General features: G+C 36.7%; 1 protein-coding gene across 2 annotated transcripts in view; it reads left to right on the top strand.

Moving 5' to 3' along the window:
• The window catches only part of GTDC1 (glycosyltransferase like domain containing 1), a gene marked incomplete at its 3' end in the record, with an annotated part of 324,823 nt that overhangs the window by 107,606 nt on the left and 196,270 nt on the right, over window positions 1–20,947 (top strand). The window contains exons 6-8 of one of the 2 annotated variants that reach the window (XM_079710265.1): window positions 7,614–7,730; window positions 8,830–8,997; window positions 13,939–14,112. In XM_079710265.1, coding sequence (XP_079566391.1) covers window positions 7,614–7,730; window positions 8,830–8,997; window positions 13,939–14,112 — 459 coding nt within the window. The remainder of the gene's footprint in view (window positions 1–7,613; window positions 7,731–8,829; window positions 8,998–13,938; window positions 14,113–20,947) is intronic. The other variant, XM_079710264.1, reaches the window with a different exon arrangement.

Here is a 20,947-nt window from a genome sequence, read left to right as displayed (position 1 = left end):
TTTTTTTTTTTTTTTTTGCGATACATGGGGCCTCTCACCGCCGTGGCCTCTCCTGTTGCAGAGCACAGGCTCTGGACGCACAGGCTCAGCGGCCATGGCTCACGGGCCCAGCCGCTCCGCGGGATGTGGGATCCTCCCGGACCGGGGCACGAACCCATGTCCCCCGCGTCGGCAGGCAGACGCTCAACCACTGCGCCACCAGGGAAGCCCGAGACCCACATTTTTAACAGACATGTTTGGTGACCAAGCCCTTTAGTTTAATTAAATCTCCAATGAAGTTTCTTTCATTGGTCTATTATATATTATCTTTAGTTATCTACTGGACACTCCATTTATATTCAACATTTGTAAAATCTGTCTCTGTATTTCTCCTCTACTCCAACTGCTGATTTGTTTTCTCCTCTTGTGTTAAGGAATATTACTACTACTCATCTGATTACACAAGCTAGAAACCTTTGAGTCACCCTTAGCCTCTCCCTCCCAGTCATCATCATTTCTGTTTCCTTTGTTGCTCTTAATATCAGCCATTTCTCTCTATGCCCCCCGCCCTGACCACCTCCTCATTATTTCAGTCAGCTGACTCCTTCCTGTTATTTAGGGTGTTGCTTAGATTGCATTTCTTTAGGAGGTCCTGCATTGATGGTCATCACCTTTCTGCAATTTGTCTAACTGTAATCTCCCAGTAAATATGTGATGAATGAAGGGATGAAATAAAACTGCTCAGGTTAGTACAGTTCTTCTTTGTACCATTTATATTCTTTCATTTCTCAAACATAGACTATAATAAAAAGTACAGTTAGCAGGAAACAGTGAGTCACATTCTAATCTTAGATGGTTCAAAATCAGTGTGGAGTAACTGACAAAGCAGAGACTTTGTGGCCACATCAACTTGGATTTGAAACTCATCTCCGCCTCTTAGTAACTGCTATTGTCTTAGCACTTCACCAAACCTCTTGTAATACTTTAATTTCTTAATTGGTAAAATGGGGATAATAGGACATATCTTTTAGGATGATGATTAAATAAGATACACTTTAAAAACCTTGCATAATACATGGGTCCCTGTCTTCCTTTAGAACATTACAGAGACTTAAGTATCTCATTATCAAAAAAAGTGACGATGGAGAGCCATGGTTTTAAGTGAATTGGTTTTATCTATATTTGGTTATGTATAGAACAACTTCCCTTATTTTGAGAGTGGTAGTGATGGTGGTACTTTATTTGATTCCTTTTCCTCTCATTTTACTACCACTTTTCTTAGCCAGTGAACATTTATAACTCAGTTAATTAAGGATAGTAAGAAGAAATAAAGCCTTTCCAGTATGATAATAAATGTACAGTGGATCCCCATATAGCTAACAGATAAAGTATGAACTTCTCATCCTGCATTCGGGTACCTCTAGGTCTGGTGGAAGATCACCTTTTCAGTCTTACTTCCTTTTATTCAAACCCTAAACTTTAGCCAACTGTCCTTCCTCTCTGACTTATTTAAATAGCACTGATCCTTCTAGACCCAAAACCTCAGGACCCAGGCCTTCCCTGCTACCCTCAATAAACTTGAGACTTACTGGTTTTCTGCTGCCCTTAGTTTTCTCTTCTTCCTCTGAACGGATAGGGCTTAGTGCCTCTGCCTTCATTCATAATCAGCCTTGCACTGCTTTGTTACATTTCTTGTGCAGGACAGAGCTATTAGTTATCCTTTTTATTGCTATTTAATGTTTCCTCTACTTATGGCTTGTTTTGCCAATTATATTGTCAGCTCCTTTGGCACAGGGGTGATATACTTCTTAGCTTGTCAAGTCAGGAGACTTGATAATATTTGGATTTGTTGGCTTATTGATAGATGGCGTAAAACAGATATATCTATAAACGTTCTGAATGGCTCATGGTACCTTGTGTCTTACAAGAATACTCTTAACAGATGCTAGTTCCAAAATATATAAAAAATGTTTCTGTACACAGTAAAAATTTCAGTTTATTTATGATTTTTTTCAATAATAGGGCCCATCCTCCCTTCCTTTTCTTCCTTTCTTGTTACAAACATAATTACTAAGTATCTTTTATGGATTAGATACTATGTCAGATACCAAGAGTTAAAACACTTGAGAGCTTGCTTGAGTAATTTAAGAGATACCCAAATTTAAGGGGCCCTGGTAGCTAAGAAAGCACCACAGGTATTATGTAATTTGTCTCCTTAAGCATCTGTAAGGCAGGTCAGAATGTTGATGACTGTAGAGTGGATAGATGTTAAGAAACCAGTTGGAGATTTTGCTCAATGGCAGGTCCTACCTACAGACCTCAATTCCCTGCCTTCTGGACAAGTGTTCTTTACATTGTGCTCTCCTAGCCATCATGATAAGCACAGGAAAGGAACATTACATGGTGGAAAAACTGACCTATTAATTGATGCTACATCATGGGACAGCTATTGGGAAGCTGGATACTGTGTTAGCCTGTAAATTACCCCCCACAAGAACCTAGGAAATTAAATGACTCCATTTCTTTTTCCTTTAAATATGCTTCCATCTTGAATTTTTAATTGTTTTAGCAAATGGAAACATTTGGTTATGCACGTTCTTCAAGGTTTTTGAAAATCCATAGCATTTAAATGTGCAATAGAAATGTTCTAATTAAGATAAAGTAGCTGACAACTAAAGCATAGTTAAAATGAAATTTTGTATATCAATGATTAATGACTGTTAGAACTTTCTACACAGGTTTTTATAAATTTTAAAAATATATTTAAGCCGAAGACTTTTGAAATGTTTGGGAGTAATTTTCACATATGCCTGTATGTATCATTGAGCTCCTGTTACATTGAAACACTATCAACACACTTTGGAAGTGATACAGCAGAGGAAAGGATAGCACTCCTCTTGCACTTCTCACATCCAGTTCATCAGCAAACCTGGACAGCACCATCAGCAAAAACCCAGTCAGACCGCTTCTCAGCACCATCAGCGCTATCATTTTAGTCCAAGAGACTGACATTTCTTTTCTCTTCCCTACTCTTCTCCCTTCTTGCAAAGTGATTCCTTACAGTCTGTTTTCCATACAGCAGTCAGAGTAAAGTTCTCTGATATTAAAAAAATAATAAAACATCTCATGAAATACGTAAACAGATACAATAGAAATACAAGAGATTATACAAGAAGAAATTTAAACTTTATAGATTTAAATAAATGTAAAAATCATGAATCTAAAAATTTACCAATCAAATCTTACCACCCAAAGTCAGTATTTTTTTTTCCAGAAGTGTTCCTCCTGTTCCTACATATAAAAAATGAGAGAGAAGTAAATAAATAAATAAATAAATAAATAAATAAAAATTTAAAAATCATGTTTGGGTCAATGATAGTATGACATCGTATCATGAAATCTGTTAAAATACATGTTTCAGAAATAATTTTTAACATAGCAAAACATGTATTAAAAGCAAAAAAAATTAAAATTGCAATAGTTTATACATATTGCAAAGTGAAAGAATAAAGGTAAATTCACCCAATATGCACTTATTATTTTGTCATTTCCCTAGTTAAAATCCTTCATTCTCTTTCCATTGCTCTTACCATAAAATTAAAAATTATTTTCATGTCTCACAAAGGCCCATAGACTTCCTCAGCATCTTCTCTGGCCATTCATTGAATTAATTGCTCCAGCTTCCTTGGTCCTTATTCAGTTCCTCAGCCTGCCAATTTTCTTCTTGCCTGAGCTACTTTGTTTTATATTTTAGGTCCATTATTTAGCCTAGTACCTTGCAAATAATAGATGCTCAATGTATACTGACTAAATGAGCACCAGAATGCAAATAGTGGCCATCTCTTTTGGGGTGGTTGTGCATGATAATTAATTTATAATTTTTGTACTTAAAACATTTTCTGTAATGAACATGTTTTTCTAATTATCAGAAGGAAAAAAATGGCATTCTGGCATTCTAGAATTGGAGACCCTGGTAGGTGAAATTCAGCAAATCAGGAGGAACTTAGAAATTAGATTATCACAAGTAGATCAAGGGTCTGTACAAGAAAATCACTTCAGTGAGGAATTGCATTCAGGTAGGATGGGTGGAGTGTTGGGTTAAGGGAAGCTGGTCCATCCAGAGTTGTGCTTTCCCATTAATTTATGGCTATTTAATTTAAACTTAAATCAAATTGCATTTAAAATTTAGTTCCTCAGTTACACTAACTATACTACAAGTGCTTGATAGCCATAAGTAGCTAGTTGCTGCTGTATTGGACAGTACAGATATAGAACATTTCCTTCATTGCGGAAAATATTGTATCACAGAAAGTACAGGATCTAGAATCCTGGGAGTAGATATCAAGGAACAGGAACTCAAGATAGGCAACAAAAGAATGAAGAAAGACTAAGGGAGTGAGGCTGGGCAATGTGTCTCTAGACAAGGAATTTAAGTATTGAGCAAGGTGACACAGCTGGAAGATGGCATTCACTCTTCTGTCAAAGGCTTGTTGAAAGTCCTGCAGGGAATTATTTAAGTATAAATAACAACCCAAATTGGTATCTGTGTTAAATTGTGTTCTGTATCCCATTATGTGATAAATGGTTTCGGAAGGTTGGGGGCTGTTGAAAAACCTTCATGGGTCAAGAGTGAGATAATTAGTCCATGAAGGATTTTCTCCTAGATTTTATATGGTGGTGGTTGGAATATTGAATGCCTGTCCTCTGTTTCTCAGTTCACTGACCCTTCATGCCATTTAAGGTATAAAAGTATGCATCTTGATAATAGTAGTCACACTCCTACAGTGCTTATGTATATTTTAACATCTTGTTTGACATATTAAGAAAATAGGATAAAAGGCAAACAACTAGTGTATTCAAACTGAATCAAAGAAAAATAAAATCTAGAATTTCATTGTGTTGAACAATTTTGGATTCCTTAAGCAAATATGACTCAGACTCTAGGTATAACGTGCATTGAAAATACTTGAAGCATGTATAAGCATACAGTCCCAAATACCTAGGACGGCATTCACGTACTTTTACAGCACAAAGCTGTTTTGGTTAGACGATTATAACAGCAGCTTACTTATACTTTTGGTGAGATAGTAAGCTAATGATGTAGCCATTAATTTGAATTTAGCAGACATTTTAAATATAGGTTTCTCTTACAGAGACAAAAGTTGCAATTTAAAGCTCTTTGGTGGTCTAAAAACAGCTTGATTCTGTAGTAGCATGGTAATAAGTACTAATCCAGCTTATACAGTGATTGTAGTATGTCATGTTTGTGAAAGATTGCCCAACTGCTTTCTCTGGGTTTTATGTTAATTTAAAAATATTAAACATAAAACCTTGTAACATCTTCATGCTGAGATAAACTGTTCAATTTAACTTGTGCTCAAGCAGCAGCTGTCAGGAATTATCTTGTTCCTAGTGGTTTTTGCTTTCACCTTGTGCCCTTTCCTGCCAGAGACACAGTGTGGGATGGTAAAGCTCACCTTGTTAGGATTTATTGCTTAAATAATACCTGAGGCAAGATGAACATTGGGAACCTAGGGATTAGCTGCTGATTGAGTGATGTCATTCATTGTATTATACACTTTTTTTTAATTGATGGAGGACGGCAAAGAAAATATGGCCTATGAATCTTACCCGCATTTCTTTTGTGGGCATCTTCATGACTTCTTTTTAGGTGTCATTGAGCTGAATATTTGAGGAGTTGCTTATTGTCTAACTTAACTTCCATTTTACAAGCAAAAAAGCAAAGAGAAATGTTTTACCTATGTTGGAGATAATTCCCACAGTTTAGAAGTAGTGAGCGCTATTTCGAGATTAGTTATAAAAATAAAATGAGTTTCCTGTTAATGACTGAACAAACTGAAGGAAGTGTTGGTGTGGGGAGTCCCAAAGGGGTAATATTATGAAAATCATTGCCATTTTACTTCTGAATGTATTGCATTCTCTCGTTTGAGAGCTTTTATTTGGAAGTCTCAGTTTTAGATTTGGATTCCTTGATTATGGATCAGCTGGTAGGTAGGGTAAGGAGAGGCAGTATGTGGTAGGAGGAGAGTGAAGGGCTTGCTTTAGTTAAACATTTGCTGCAGATGTTCCACCCTGAGGATAGTTCTCTTGGAGGAAATGAACAATTGGAGTCTGACTAGAAATACATATATGGTGGGTTTACTGTTTATGGAATGTGGCATATTTTTCCCTTCTACTTATTGCCATTTAATGAATATCCTCCCAAATTTGTAGTTTTATAAATGTATAACTTAAAAATTTGCAAGACTAGATCAGTGAGTTACAATATATCATTTATTTAGATTAATCAATTGTTAACATTTTGCACATTTATTTCTATCTATGAATATTTGAATATTTGTTTTTAGTGGCCTTTGGGCCGAACTATTTAAGAATTAGTTGCAGACATCATTACGCTTCACATGTTAATAATTCAACACCTGTCTCCTAAGAATGAGGATATTCTCCTACATAATTGCAGTAAAATCAATACACTTCAATTTAAGATTGTTAAAACTTTACAATTTTATATTCAGAGTTTCCCTGTTGTTCTTACATCTTCTACAGCTGTTTTTTTTTTTCCCCCATTCAGTATCCCATCAAGTATCACACATTGCATTTTGTTTGGGGGTCTTTTTATTTCCCTTTACTCTAGATTTTTTTCCTTTTATGACCTTGACATTTTTTGGAGATCCAGCCCATTTATTTTGCAGAATATTTGTCTGGCTATTTCCTCATGACCAAATTCAGATCAAGCATTTTTGTCAGGAATTGGTCTTTGTCACTGTCTTTCTCAGTGTATCACATTGGGAAATACATGATATCCCTTTGGCCCATTATTGTTCATATTAAGTTTGGTCACTTGGGTAAGTTGATGTCTACCAAATTTCTCCATTATAAGGGTATGATTTTTTATAATTAATAAATAGATGGAAGCTGCAGTTAATGAGTTTTTCTTCCTTGTGTGTGGAAAACATTGGGTTTGCTCAGGTCTTAATGATTAACAATGAGTCATTGTTTGCAGTAGTTTGTATGTTGGGACTGGGGAGTGGGTATAGAGCCGGGTGCATTACTCAACTTGATCCACAAGTTGCCATCCGTTTTCTTTTAAGGAAAATATAGATTGACTGAGATTAAATTTTATTGTTCTCTCTACTAAAGATCAGATTTGTAGATAAGCAGATATCTTCATATTTCAGAATTTTCAATCTAAATTTTAGAAAAGCTTTTACTTGGTGGTGGTGGGAATATTTTTGGAAAAAATAGAGGACATTTTCTGAACATGAATTTTCTATTTGCTTTAGTTGAGTACAAATAGACAATTTTTAAAAATGCATCTCCTTGATAAGATTTTTTTTACTTTAAAGCAATAAACCATAACATTAATACAGCAATGTGAGTTTAGAGAGGTGGCTGCTTTTTGGTCTTATGTGCCTTTTTTAGCCCATGAAGAAGACACTTGAATTCCTCTTTATGATGTATGCACTTATTATGTAATCATTCTTCTTATGTGAAAGGCTAGTGCTGCAGATCATATAAACACCTGAAGTTAGCCATTTGGCTTGTCAGCAAGGGAGAATTTATAGTAGTTGTAATCATGGTAATAACAAGGATGCTATTTTGTATTTATTAAGTACAGTAAAAAGCGTTTGCAATGTAAGTGGTCCACAACGAATTCATATCTGTGGTGTAATGAATAGTACTTCAGGCTTAGAAGACTGGGAATCTCTGCTTTGCCACTTACTACCAGTGTGATTCTAGGAAAAACCCTTAACCTTCTTGGACCTCATTTTTTTAGAATGGGAATTAAAGCTGTAAGGGTCAAATGATGCTATATTATGTTATAAAGGTGGCATTCCATCAAAATTGTGCCATCTAAATGTCCTCAGCTGCTCAGGGACTGTAATTTGTCCCTCTTTTGTGTCCACACGTGTTAGCCACCTCATTAGTGAAATATTTCCGGGTTGTCCCAGACAGTTGTCTGTTTGTTCCTCTAGAACTTTGTTCATGCCACTGTTATTGGCAGCATACATTCTGCAGTCTGTCTTGTTCATCTTTTCTGTTCTTCCTGGCTTGACCCTGGTACCTAGTAGGCATTTATGATAAATGTTTGTGGAATGAGTGAGTAAATAGACACTATTTCATTTATAACCATGGATAGGTAGACTTTCAGTTTCCTTTTTTTCCCCCAAAGACAAGGAACCAGGCTTTCTTCATTTTTAAAATTTATGTTTTATATAAGGGATATTACAGAGTGTACATATGGTGCCATTAGCAGTCCAGTAATCGAGAAGAAAATATAAAAGAAAAAACCCCACAAATATTGCAGAATATTTAAAAGGGGGGCATAAGAAAACATGCCAAGAGAAAAAGCCCTCACTAGATAAGTCTATTGCATAAATCAAAAGGGTTTATGTCATAACACAAACACGTGCCATTCCTGCTCATATATTGAATTTCAGTAGTTGGTTGCATAAAGAAGTAAAGTGTAATGAAACTGGCAAGCAAAGTATTCCCCAGTCAGCCTTATCTTTGTTCCATTTGTCCTTCAGATGGAGCTTTTCTAGGCTTTTTTCAATAAAATCCATCCAGCTTTTTTTTTTTTTTTTGCATCTCTCAGTAACTGAGCTGAGAAGACCAATGAGATTCGGGGCTTTTATAGTTCTTAGCAGCTGCTTTTTAAGATATCAAAACTTAGAATGCTGCTACATGGTATTAAGGCTTAACTCTTGATGTGTCCCTATGGGGGATATGTTTTCCTTGGGGTAGGGTGAAGAAAGAGGAGAGAAGGTACAGGATGCCCACTTCAAGTATGCTCGGGGTGGTAACCCTAATTTCCTTGTTTCCTAGGATTCTCTTCGCAAGCTCAGTGCTTAACCTGACTGAACTGGCTGCCCTTCGGCCTGACCTTGGGAAATTGAAAAAGATTCTGTACTTCCATGAGAACCAATTGGTATATCCTGTCAAGAAATGTCAGGAGAGGGATTTCCAATATGGATACAACCAAATTCTCTCATGGTAGGTATAGATTGTATCATTATATTTAGTCATTTGCCATCTTTTTTCCTTATAGTTAGCTTTTAAATCTGGAGACCTCCTGTACACTTATTTTAAAAATACCTTAAATTAGGAGCAAATGTTTAAACATACCTTCCATGGTAGGAATTACTTGTGCCTCTGCAATATGTACATATAAGAGAACAGCTAATCCTTTTATAAAATACATATGTGTAACAATCTAAATGTTGAACTAATTATCCAACTGTATTTTCTACAACATTCAAAATAGAATCAAAGGGGTGACAGGGACCTTCCTCAGCCCCTGATTCCATCATCTACTGTGTGAGACATACTTTTAGAAAAAGACAGTCAACTTTTATTTACCAGCTACTTTCCATGTATCCAGCTGAAATCAAAATAGAAATTTACAGAGGAATAAACAAAAATTAAAGCATAATGGAGCAAGGGGTTTTTGTCCTTTTTTTTCTTATTGTTGATAAGAGAAAACTATGGAAAATGAATCTTTAGGAGGGTTTTTTTCCCCTCGAGTCTTCTGAAACTGCATAGCCTTAAAATACCATGACATTTCAAAGGTGATGGTCCTTCTCTACTGTTACTTCAACAAAGTGTATCCCCTGAAGCTTAGTTAATGAAAGAAGTTAATAACAACTCTGAAACAGCTTTGCTATTGGATCCCATCCACATAACTGCAACACTCAAAGGGAGTCAGTTTGGCAGTGATTGGGTTCAGTTTACTCACCTTTTTTTTTGCGGTACGCGGACCTCTCACTGTTGTGGCCTCTCCTGTTGCGGAGCACAGGCTCCGGACGTGCAGGCTCAGCGGCCATGGCTCACGGCCCAGCCGCTTCGCGGCATGTGGGATCCTCCCAGACCAGGGCACGAACCCACGTCCCCTGCATCGGCAGGTGGACTCTCAACCACTGCGCCACCAGGGAAGCCCCTACTCACCTTTTTTAATAGTTATTAGCAACTGGGATTGATGATGTGTTTAAATAGACTCCCAGCTCTTTTGCAAGTATATTCCATAGTTTCACTGACATAGAAAAACAGCTAGATGGTAATACTTCTGTGTTTTGAGCATTTTGTAAATGTTTTCCTGCAATCATTTTTACAAGCTGCTTCAAATGAAGTAGCAGTGCTATCAAAATAGAGTGGAGCTGCTTCACATCAAATGTCTCATAAAAAAAAGCAACCGTTTTAAAATTTCATAATAAAATTAAAATTCTTTATTGTATATTGAAACAGAGGAGGAAAATATGTTTTAAAAACAAAAATAAAATCATTTTGTGCTTTATCAATATGGAAAACATTTGTAATATTCTTTTGGTTTCTTGAATTAGCATCATTCTTTTCCTCAGATAGTGTGTGTTTATTACCCGTGAGAAATAACTGGGGAAAAAAATTAAGTCTATTTTTCCCTTTATGGGTGGCTTTAAAGTTAATGGAAGTTACACCCACTCATATCAGAGAGGAAATGCATGAAAAAGAATATTTCTGTAAACTATCTTGGAACTTTTATTTGGCATAAACTTTGTTTTTAAGAATATAAGTAGTTGGGTTGAATGCCGTTTGAGGGCAGATAGCTAAAAAAATTTTTAGCTCACTACCCCTCATCTCTCTGTTTCAGAAAAGATTGTTTCGCTCAAAGGGAATGAGACTATAAAAGCTTATATATAATTTTTCAGCATTGCTCTTCTCAAGAACGTAAACTGATAGACGAGCTTGGAGAGAAAGAAGTGGGCTTGATCATTGGTGGGACTCTTAATGAGAAAAAAACTGGCTTGCAGTCGTCCAGAGGAAAAATAAGAGTGTCAGAAAGCAGTCCTGTTCAGATTCAGTTTGAAAAGTATGACTCCAGCTTCCTAAAATGTTTCTTTAGTTTTCTTGCTGACTTCTGCTTTTGTTGGCACTGTCAGGTTTCTTTCTTGACTGTGTGACAGTTAAGGACTTCAGAGATGACTGACATAAGCACTCACCTTAAATAGAGGTTTCACTAACCCTCTGACTGATGAACACATGCCATAACTATGTATTATGACCTGTGGGTCACTATTACAATATGTGATATATGGTGAAAACAGACTAGCTGTAAAACATCCTTCAACTTTTGGTATATTATTATATTGGCTTTCTTATTGCTTGGTATTGTGTCAGCACTTCTGTGACACTCTCTTGTATTATCCATGTTGTAATCACTGCTAATCCCAAGTTTGCACTAGGTTGCAACTAAAAAAAAAAAAAAAACTTGTATGGGAAAACAATTTTGCAGGAGTGAGGGGCAGATAGGGGTGGCAGGTCAACATTCCTTTTGTTAGTTTTTCATTCCACTATGTATTGATAATAGAAACTTCGACTGTCTCAGTAAATGTGAATTAAACTGAGGACTTGCTGTGGCATTCCTGCTCTATAAGCTCTGTTTATTCATTTGTGTTTTACAGTCTTGTGGGCTTGCATGTCTTCTTTTCAGTTTCCTTGATGTTCTTTACAGGGTGAAATAAAACTAACTGCTTTTTCTATTTGATCTTGTATACCTTCTTATCAAAGCATTTGTATGCATTTTATTGAGATCCAGTGACACTGAGACACTGAATCATGGCTTAAAGCAAAGAGGGTTATTTTAAAAAACAAAACAATGATTTATTAAAATGGTTTTTTGACTCATAAGGGGAACATAGTACATATTCCTGTTTATCCAGCTCACCCATAGTTATCATTTGTGTTCACTGGTTTCCAAGAAAATGTTGTAGGCAAATTTGGAAACTACTAACATATTAATGACACATAAACTTTGTTTTTACATTTCCTTCTAACTATGTATTTTAGATTATTTTTAATAAAAAAATACTAAGGAGAGGATCACAGCCTTTGCATCAAAAGCAACAGCCAATATTGTATTTCTTTCATTTAATTCTGAAGGTCCGTGGTGTTGTGGTCCTTTTTAATACATTATGTAATCAGTAGGACCTAGTGGTATGGATTTCTGGATCCATTTTCACCAATTTCTTCTATTTCTCTGACTACTCCAAATCTAATATAATAAAAAAATAAGTTATTTGTAGAGTTTCTATATAATCCTTCCTGTGTAGTCTCAGAACTTTAAAAAACCTAACAGGTTCTTGAAGCAAGGGTTAAAATGAGAAATAGACTTTAACCACATGTTATGAAGGTATGCTCTTAGTATGAAATAGCTTTATCTGGATTAATCTCCTTGAAGGCAGTGAAAAGTATGGCAAGTGTTCTGTTCTCAGTACTGTGGTGTAAAACGAAGTACATCACTGACATAGAGACCCAACATGGGTAATAGGGCCACGAAGAAAAAGGTCCTCCTGTACTTGGTGATAATATTGAAAATTCCTGGCGTTGCGGAAAAATACATTGGGTTGGCCAAAAGGTTCCTTCGGTTTTTAAAGTAAAAATGAAAGACATATTTTTCATTTTCACCAAGAACTTTATTGAACAACATATTCACTGTTTTGTTCCACTACCTTCTACCGTCTTTCAGGCAGCTTCATAATTCCGTCTTCCCAAAGCTTTTTATCTTTTTGAGCATAGAACTGTTGCAGGTGCCTTTTAGAGTCTTCTAGGGAATTGAAATTTTTTCCATTAAGAGAATTTTGTAAAGACCGAAATAAATGGAAATCTGAAGGTGCAATGTCTGGTGAATTCGGCAGATGAATCAGCTTGATCCCAGTCAAGCTGTAACAGTTTTTGCCTGGTCATCAAAGAAACGCGGTCTTGCGTTATCCTGATGGAAGATTATGCGTTTTCTGTTGACTAATTCTGGACGCTTTTCATCGAGTGCTGCTTTCAGTTGGTCTAATTAGGAGCAGTACTTGTTGGAATTAATCGTTTGGTTTTCCAGAAAAAGCTCACAATAGAGAACTGCCTTCCAATCCCACCAATACACAACATCACCTTCTCTGGATGAAGACTGGCTTTTGATGTGGTTGTTGGTGGTTCATTTCCCTTGCCCCACCATCTCTTCTGTTCCACATTATTGTACAGTATCTACTTTTCATCGCCCATCACAATTTGTTTTAAAAACGGAACGTTTTCATTACGTTTAAGTAGAGAGTCGCACGCAGAAATACGGTCAAGGTCTTTTTCCGCTTAACTTACATGGAACCTAAACACCAAACCGATTCACGTAACCAAGCTGGCGCAAATGACTTTCAACGCTTGATTTGGATATTTTGATTATGTCAGCTATCTCCTGCATGGTGTAATATTGGTTGTTCTTAATTAATGTCTCGATTTGATCACTATCGGCTTCAACTGGTCTACTGGACCATGGAGCATCGTCCAGCGAGAAATCTGCAGCACGAAATTTTGCAAACCACTTTTGACATGTTCAGTCAGTCACAGCACCTTCTCCATACACCACACAAACCTTTTTTTTTTTTTTTTTTTGCGTTTCAGTTGAGTTTTTACCTTTCTTGAAATAATAAAGCATAATATGCCGAAAATGTTGCTTTTTTTCTCCCATCTTCAATATTAAAATGGCTACACAGAAATTCACCAATTTTGATTTTTTTTTTTTAAAGGCACGCTGATATGACAGCTGTCACAATGCAATCTAACAAAATTATTAAGTTGAAGACAACTAAAGTGCTACTGGAGCCATCTTACGGAAAACACCAAACGGACTTTTTTGGCCAACCCAATACTTTGGTTTGAAGCGTCATAGGATCCCATTAAATCACTTAATTCCTCTCCTGCCTTTCCTCTCTGATGCCAATAATCTACCTTCCCTTGATATAATGCTAATGAAACTAACTTATCTATTAGAGTCATTTTGATAAATACTGGTAGGAAGTGCAGAGTTCTTTGCAAACCCAGGGTGCAGTATAAACTCTGATTAATAAAGAAGTCTTAGGCTTATAAAAGTAACTGAACAAGTGTGGGCTCACCATATGCATTTATCCTTTCCCTTTGCAGCCTGGTGGCTGATGTGGTGGTATTCAACTCGGTTTTTAATATGGAGTCATTTCTTACTTCTATTGGAAAATTCATGAAGCTGATTCCTGATCACAGACCCAAAGATCTGGAAAGCATCATCAGACCCAAGTGCCAAGTTATTTACTTTCCCATCAGGTTTCCTGATGTGAGCAGGTCAGTATGTTTAACTCCACTTTCAATATTGTGTCATAAATTATTCCCCAAATGCGTAAAAATCGGTGATGTTCTTGCCAATTTTGACTTTTCAGCATAAGCATGATTAGTTAGAGAATCAAGTTCTATTTCGCCATGCTGTGATTTACAAAGATTTTAAATAATCATGTGTCCAACCTGTCACTGAATGGTTAATTCTGATACTGAGTTCTTCCTTTCTTTTCTCTTATTTATTTGTTTGCCAAAGCAAGGTGCTTTGGCTTTTAACGCTTACTGTTTTATTTGTTGTTTTGCTACAGAAGTCATTGTCAAGCATAGGTATCAACCTTTGTATTCAGCTTATGCCCATTGGTTTATATGTATAATAGTAACTTCTAAGTAAATCAGTGTTAAATTTTACTGCTTAGATTACTTTCATTTCCCATGCTGTTTTTTCTGGTTTTTTTTCCCCTTCTCCCGTTTTTTATTATTTATATTATCTTAGTAAAGAGTTAGGTCTTCTATATTGGGTTGCAAATGCACTTAATTGCCATTTCTTTTTCTCAGTCACTAAGGATATTTTTTATTACCCTTATCGCTGGGCCCACCCTGAATTAGCAATGGATGATGTGGCTCAAAGGGAACATTCTAGAATTCCTTTTCACTTTTGATTAAACCTAGGAAAATTGTTTTTACTACCACCAGGAATATTTTCCCCTTGTGAATAGAAAGTTTACTTCAGTGGGACTCATACTAGCTGGGGATGCTGCTGTTTTGTAACTGACTGTGTCCTTAAAAAGAGTTCAGGGACAGCTGTTTCTTCCCCATCCTTGAAATGAAGGCAGGAGACAATTTAATGTCCACATATGCTATGCAGGAGGTCAGCATTAATCTCTATGTTCTGGACTTACTGAGTTCACCCAGATTTTGCTGTGGGGACACCCACTCTTCCACACCCCTAATACTGATTTAAGTGTCTTACTAGTTAATATTGCATTGAAGAAAAATCTGCCTAATACCAAATCAAGCTAGTGAGTCATAAAATTTAAGTTAGAACAACTTGCCTGATCCTTACTTTATGGAGTTCAGAAAACAGAAGGCCGGAGAAGCAGACTGGCTTGTGCTCACACTGCTGATTACTGTCAGAGACTGTATTAAAACTTAGACTCTATGACTTTTGATTAAATTTTCTGTTAACTATCTAATCTTCCTGTCAGTATAGGTCATTTGTCAAAAATACTTAATGATTTATTTACAGTTTTGAAAACTATAAAGCTAAGTGAAACTAAGATCACAATTGATTTTCATATATATGTAAATATGTGTATAATATGTATTTGTAATATATAATTTTCGTATGTGTGATGAGAGAATGTCAACTTCTGAAAAATATGATTGTTATACTTTAGATCTGTGATTAGCTAGAACACAGCTTATACTTTAGATCAGGGGTCCCCAACCCCTGGGCCTGTTAGGAACCGAGCTGCACAGCAGGAGGTGAGTGGTGGGCAAGCGGGCGAAGCTTCATGTGCCGCTCCCCCTCGCTCCCCATTGCTCGCAGTACCGCCTGAACCATCCCCCAGTTCATGGAAAAATTGTCTTCCATGAAACCGGTCCCTAGTGCCAAAATGTTGGGGACCGCTGCTTTAGATAATATTTTGAACCTTATTTTTTGACATGCTTTAAGTTTTTCACATAATAATATATCGTCAAAATGCACATCTTTAAGTGAATAGGTAGTTATAGCACATCTTAATTATTACTGCTATAGAATTCCAAATAAATAGTATGTTTTAAAATTCACTTGTATCTGATATAGTCCTACAACATCCTATGTTTAATACACCTGTGGCAATTGAATAGTTTATTAATTTGGACTGTATTACCATGAATAAATCTAGCTAAATGGAAGAAGGTTAAAAAATATTGTGGCCAAGATAACATTCATAAGCAAGGTCTTAGCCCAGAGTGTTATTTGAATTATTTTCAAATGGTAATTTGCTTTATCCAACCCAAACTCATATAGTGTAAGTAAGTGATTATTTGCATGAATGACAATCATTCTAATGCCTGCAGTCTTAAAAGAGTATTATTTTGTTGAGATGTTGAAAAATATTTAGTAATTCCAAAGGCAAAATAACCAAGGTGATTAAAAATAAAAAAAATTTTGAACGCTTCTATCTTTCTCTCAAATTTAATTTAAAAACAAAACACAACATATACTTAAATTATTAATATAATGTGCTCTAATAATATATAATATAAGGTATATTAATCAGGGAAGGGGAAAAGCCATATTTCAGCAAAATATTTGAGGATTTATAAAGTTGATAACTGTTAAAACTCAGAGCATGTCTGTCATACAGAAATTCAGTATTGGGCTTGTAGTACCTGCTGTACCTATTACCTTCCTCACCCCTCCACTGCCTCATTCTCAAAGACCAGAAAAATAGTAGCAAGAAAGAATATTCACTTGAAAATATTTCATTATATGTACTAAAACATTTTGAAGTAGGAAAGCTCTAAAATACTGTAGTTAGTCATGCACATATTCGAGTCTTGACCACCACATACTAGCTCTGTGACCTGTGCAAGTGTAATGACCCTGAGCTTAGGTTCTTTAATGGTTATGATTATATTTACCTTATCCCCTCATAGGCATGATGTAGCTGTTAAATGAAATAATGTGTGCCAAATGCCCAGCCGAGTGCCTGGCACATAACAGAACCTTAATAAAGTTTAATTCATCTTATTAACTCCTTCATCCCCATTGTTTTATAACTTAGCACATTTATTACCACCTGAATATAAAGGACTGTCTTCCCCTTTGCCCTCTTTTAACACGTGAAAGTAAAGAAGTACTCTGCCAAGGGAACAGCCTAATATAAATAAAGAGGTTCCTTTATATATTCTTTTTATCATCCTGACTCAAGCAGTCTTTTGGCTTCGCCAGAACCTAGCATCCAATGATGGTAAGGAGCCAGCTCATTATGTTCATTCTTCTCTTGTCCTAATTTTCCTCCTTCTTTCTCCAGTTTAACTTCCACATTCTGTCATCGTACTTCCTTTCTTGCGTGTACTCTCAAATCTTTTGCACCTTTTCTTTAATATTTGATTAGGAGGAAAACCTCCAGCCGTACTTACTAGCCTACTCTAAATTCATGACCCCTAAATCCACATGGACCTGTTGCGCTGCATGGCGAGTGTACCATAATTCCCCTGTTCTAAATAACTAATCATGCATTTTACTTTCTTTGTAAGCTTTTAATACCAAATCTTCTGTCTTCCTTCTCAGATCATGACTGAAAAAAATAGAAGCAATCAGAAGAGAATTTCTATATGCTGCCACCATTACATCTACCCAATTATGTGCTTCTGGGTGCATATTTTTTATCTTCACACCTGTAACTATTGATGGATTGACCTTACTTCTGACTAAGGCCCTGTTTCCACTTTGCTGGAGCCCATCCTTCTTGCATACCTAAAAATTATTTTTCTAGCATTTTTTTTTCTCTGATCTGCGCCATCCGTTTGCCTCTTTTCTGGATGGTTCCTATTAGCATACAAAAAAATGCTATTTGTTTTACATCTTAAAAATATTCTCTCTTGATTCCACTTCTTTCTCTGCTACTACCTCATTTCTTTATTTCTCCTAGTAGCAAAACCTCTTGAAAGAGTTGTTTACACTTGTTTCCAATTTCATTCCCATTGTTCTTTCTTAAAGCTACTCCACTGAGACTGTTTTTGTCCAGGTCCCTGATGACTTCCATGCCTCTAAATCCTGTGGTCAGTTCTCAGTCCTCATCTTACATCACACATCAGCAGCATTGGGCACACCGTGACACAGTCTTCAAGTTGGCTTCCAGGACACAGGTGCTGCTTCTCAGGCATATTGCCAGTTTCTCATTATGACCCTGATCTTTAGCTTTGGACTGGCCTTTCCCACTCTTGACCCATAAGGGGTTAGTGGAGGAAGAGCCCAGGATTGAAATGAGAAGAAAAGATAAAAGAGTCAGGAGGTCATCAATGAGAGAATTATCCTATGGAATAAAGGGAAGAGAGTTTTAAGGAGATGATTGGTAGTGAATTCAGAGGCATGAGGTTAAATAAAGTGATGACTAAAATTATCCTTGAATTCAACAATTAAAGGGTCAGTGGTGCCCCACCCTGCATGCTGTTAACTCACAAAAAAGTTTCATACGTTTTTTTCTGGTAGGGAGAGAAACAGCCTTCAAGTCTAGGTGAGATCTCTTTTTCTTTCTCTTTCTCTTTCGCTCGCTCTCTCTCTCTCTCTCTCCCCCTCTCCCTCTCCCTCTCCCTCTCTCTCCCTCTCCCTCTCTCACACTCACACACACACACTCACAGACACACACAGACACACACACACACACACACACACACACAGGCTCTGCTCCATATTTTAAAGATGAAGGCACCAAGACCCAGAGAAGTTAAGTGTCTTCTGGTAATCACACAGCTAGATATAGACAGAGCAGAAACTGGAACTCCTATCTCAAAATCTCCATCTGGTGCTCAGCTCACCACTTATTGTGAATGCAGTTTCATAGGTCTTGATTATCTGATTTTTCAGCTGACAGCAGATTAGCAGCATCAAATTGGGGGTGCGATAAAGGCAGGCTCACTGACAGCAGTGAAAAGTGACAGCTGACTGACAGCTTGACAACAAGGGAGGAGAGAGATAAACTGTTTAAAAAAATATATGAGAAGTGAAAAAGCATGGCAGCCTGGAGCCATTCTAGGGCAGTACAGGCAACTCTGCACATGGATGAACCCCTGCAGACATTCCTCCATGATTGTATAGCTTGTACATCAAATGGATAACTGTGATTTATTAAGAAAGATTAAATGGTAGCTAGAAAATTCTCTTTAAGAATATAGGGAAATTCATAACCCACTTTTGGCAGAAATTATAAATGACAGCAAATGGAGCTAAATGTCATGCCTTACTCTAGGATGTACATGAACCATGTTCACCTAAAGGAAGATAATAAACATCTAACCCTTCTTCATGCAGTTGCAATGTCTGTAAGCTTAGGTGACCAGGGAACATTTCAGTAAGACACCTTTTTTGGATTTTTCTGACTGGAGCCTTTTCATGTACCATATCTCCGTTTGCTGCTAGGGTGTATATATATTGGCTCCTTCAGCACTGAAGGCATCCAAGCCTGCCAGATAGATGATCGGTAGTCAACAAAACAGATTTTATAATATTAATACCATGTCTTAGTCCTTTTAGTCTGCTATAAGAAAATACCATAGATTGGTGGGGGGCTAATAAACAACAGAAATTTATTTCTCACAGTTCTGGAGTCTGGGAAGTCTAAGATCAAGGCTCTGGCAGATTTGATGTCTGGTGAAGGCCTGCCTTCTGATTCATAGATGGCTGTCTTCCCACTGTGTCCTTATGTGGTACAAAGGGTAAGGGAGCTCTCTGAGCTGTCTTTCATAAGGGCACTAATCCCATTCATGAGGGCTCCACCCTCATGACCTAATCACCTCCCAAAGCACCCATCTCTTAAAAGCATTATATTGGAAGTCAGGATTTCAGCATATGAATTTTGAAGAAATACAGATATTCAGCTTGCAGCATACCAAAATATAAATGTGATCTCAAGACTTAGTGGGATGAGACTCACAACTGGAATGTACTGAAGAGGATGACTATTCTGTGTTAAAGGATATAGATTAGATTGAAAATGAAGGAATTTTTACTGTGCATTTCAAGAGGGCAAATTTCACATAGAGCTCCATGGTGCTGATGGTGTGTGATGGAGAGGGAAAAAGGGAGCAATTCTGCAGCTTACTGAGCTAGATGTTGACTAGAGGAAGCCAATATTTTCCTACTCTAGATCATGCAACTGTCATAAAGGCAAAGCCTAGTAGAACTAGGGAATTTTATATATCCAGACCTTTGCACAGGTCTCAGTCTTATGAAATCAGAACATCTGAGGAATTTGCAACTTGCTTTCTGACAGTGTCATCTTTAGAAGGTAGAGCTAACCATAACAGCTAACCTTCCTGAGTCTTATTTTAGCCCAGCATTATGCTAAGCATATTATACATATTTTAGCATTTTATTCTTCCAGCAATTCTAAAAGATATTTTCCATTTATAGTTGAAGAAACCCAGCCATACAAATATAAGTAGCTTTTTGCCTACACTCATACAGATAGTAAAGGTATAGGTAGAAATCAAACACATTTTTTACCCTATTTTAGAACCCAACCTCTTAAAAGTCTTTCTACACTGCCTGCCCTGAAAAGAGAGGTTTTGGACCCTGGTATGTGATTTTGGCCAGTGAAGAACAAATGATTTATAAAAGAGAATTGATGGAAATGTTGAGTGAAAGGGAACATGTCATGGTAATGTTATGAAAGAAAGAACACAGGTCTTAGAAAGCAGACTTTCAAAAGATTGAAGTTTTGAAAAAGAGGACACCTGAAAAGGAATGAGCAATTAAAATATATTTGTTGAGCGTCCTAATGGAGAACTGTCTGTGGAGCCGAAAGCCATAGTGTGAATCCTGGCCCTGTCGCTTTCTGTCCAGTGAGCTGAGAATAGAACCTCAACCCAAGTCCAGTTAACTCCTTATGGAAAAGAGATCGTGCTTTTCTTGACTTAAGGAAGAATGAACAATTTTAAGAAAGAATTCTCATAGTCAAATTGAAAATTTGCCTAAAGAAGCAGAATAGGAAGAATATGTCAAAGAAACAGCTGTAGACTCACACCATTATTTCATGTATAAGAAAACTATTTTATTTTTTCAATTTCTAGGTATCTTGTCATTTATCCAAACTCTCTTCCCTTACAAGTTAGCTTATAGCATGACACCTGT

Source organism: Hyperoodon ampullatus (genome assembly GCF_949752795.1).
Source record: "Hyperoodon ampullatus genome assembly, chromosome: 8".
Taxonomy (NCBI): Eukaryota; Metazoa; Chordata; class Mammalia; order Artiodactyla; family Ziphiidae; genus Hyperoodon; species Hyperoodon ampullatus.
The sequence above is the reverse complement of the archived record's forward strand: the minus strand, read 5'-3'. Positions and strand labels throughout refer to the sequence as shown.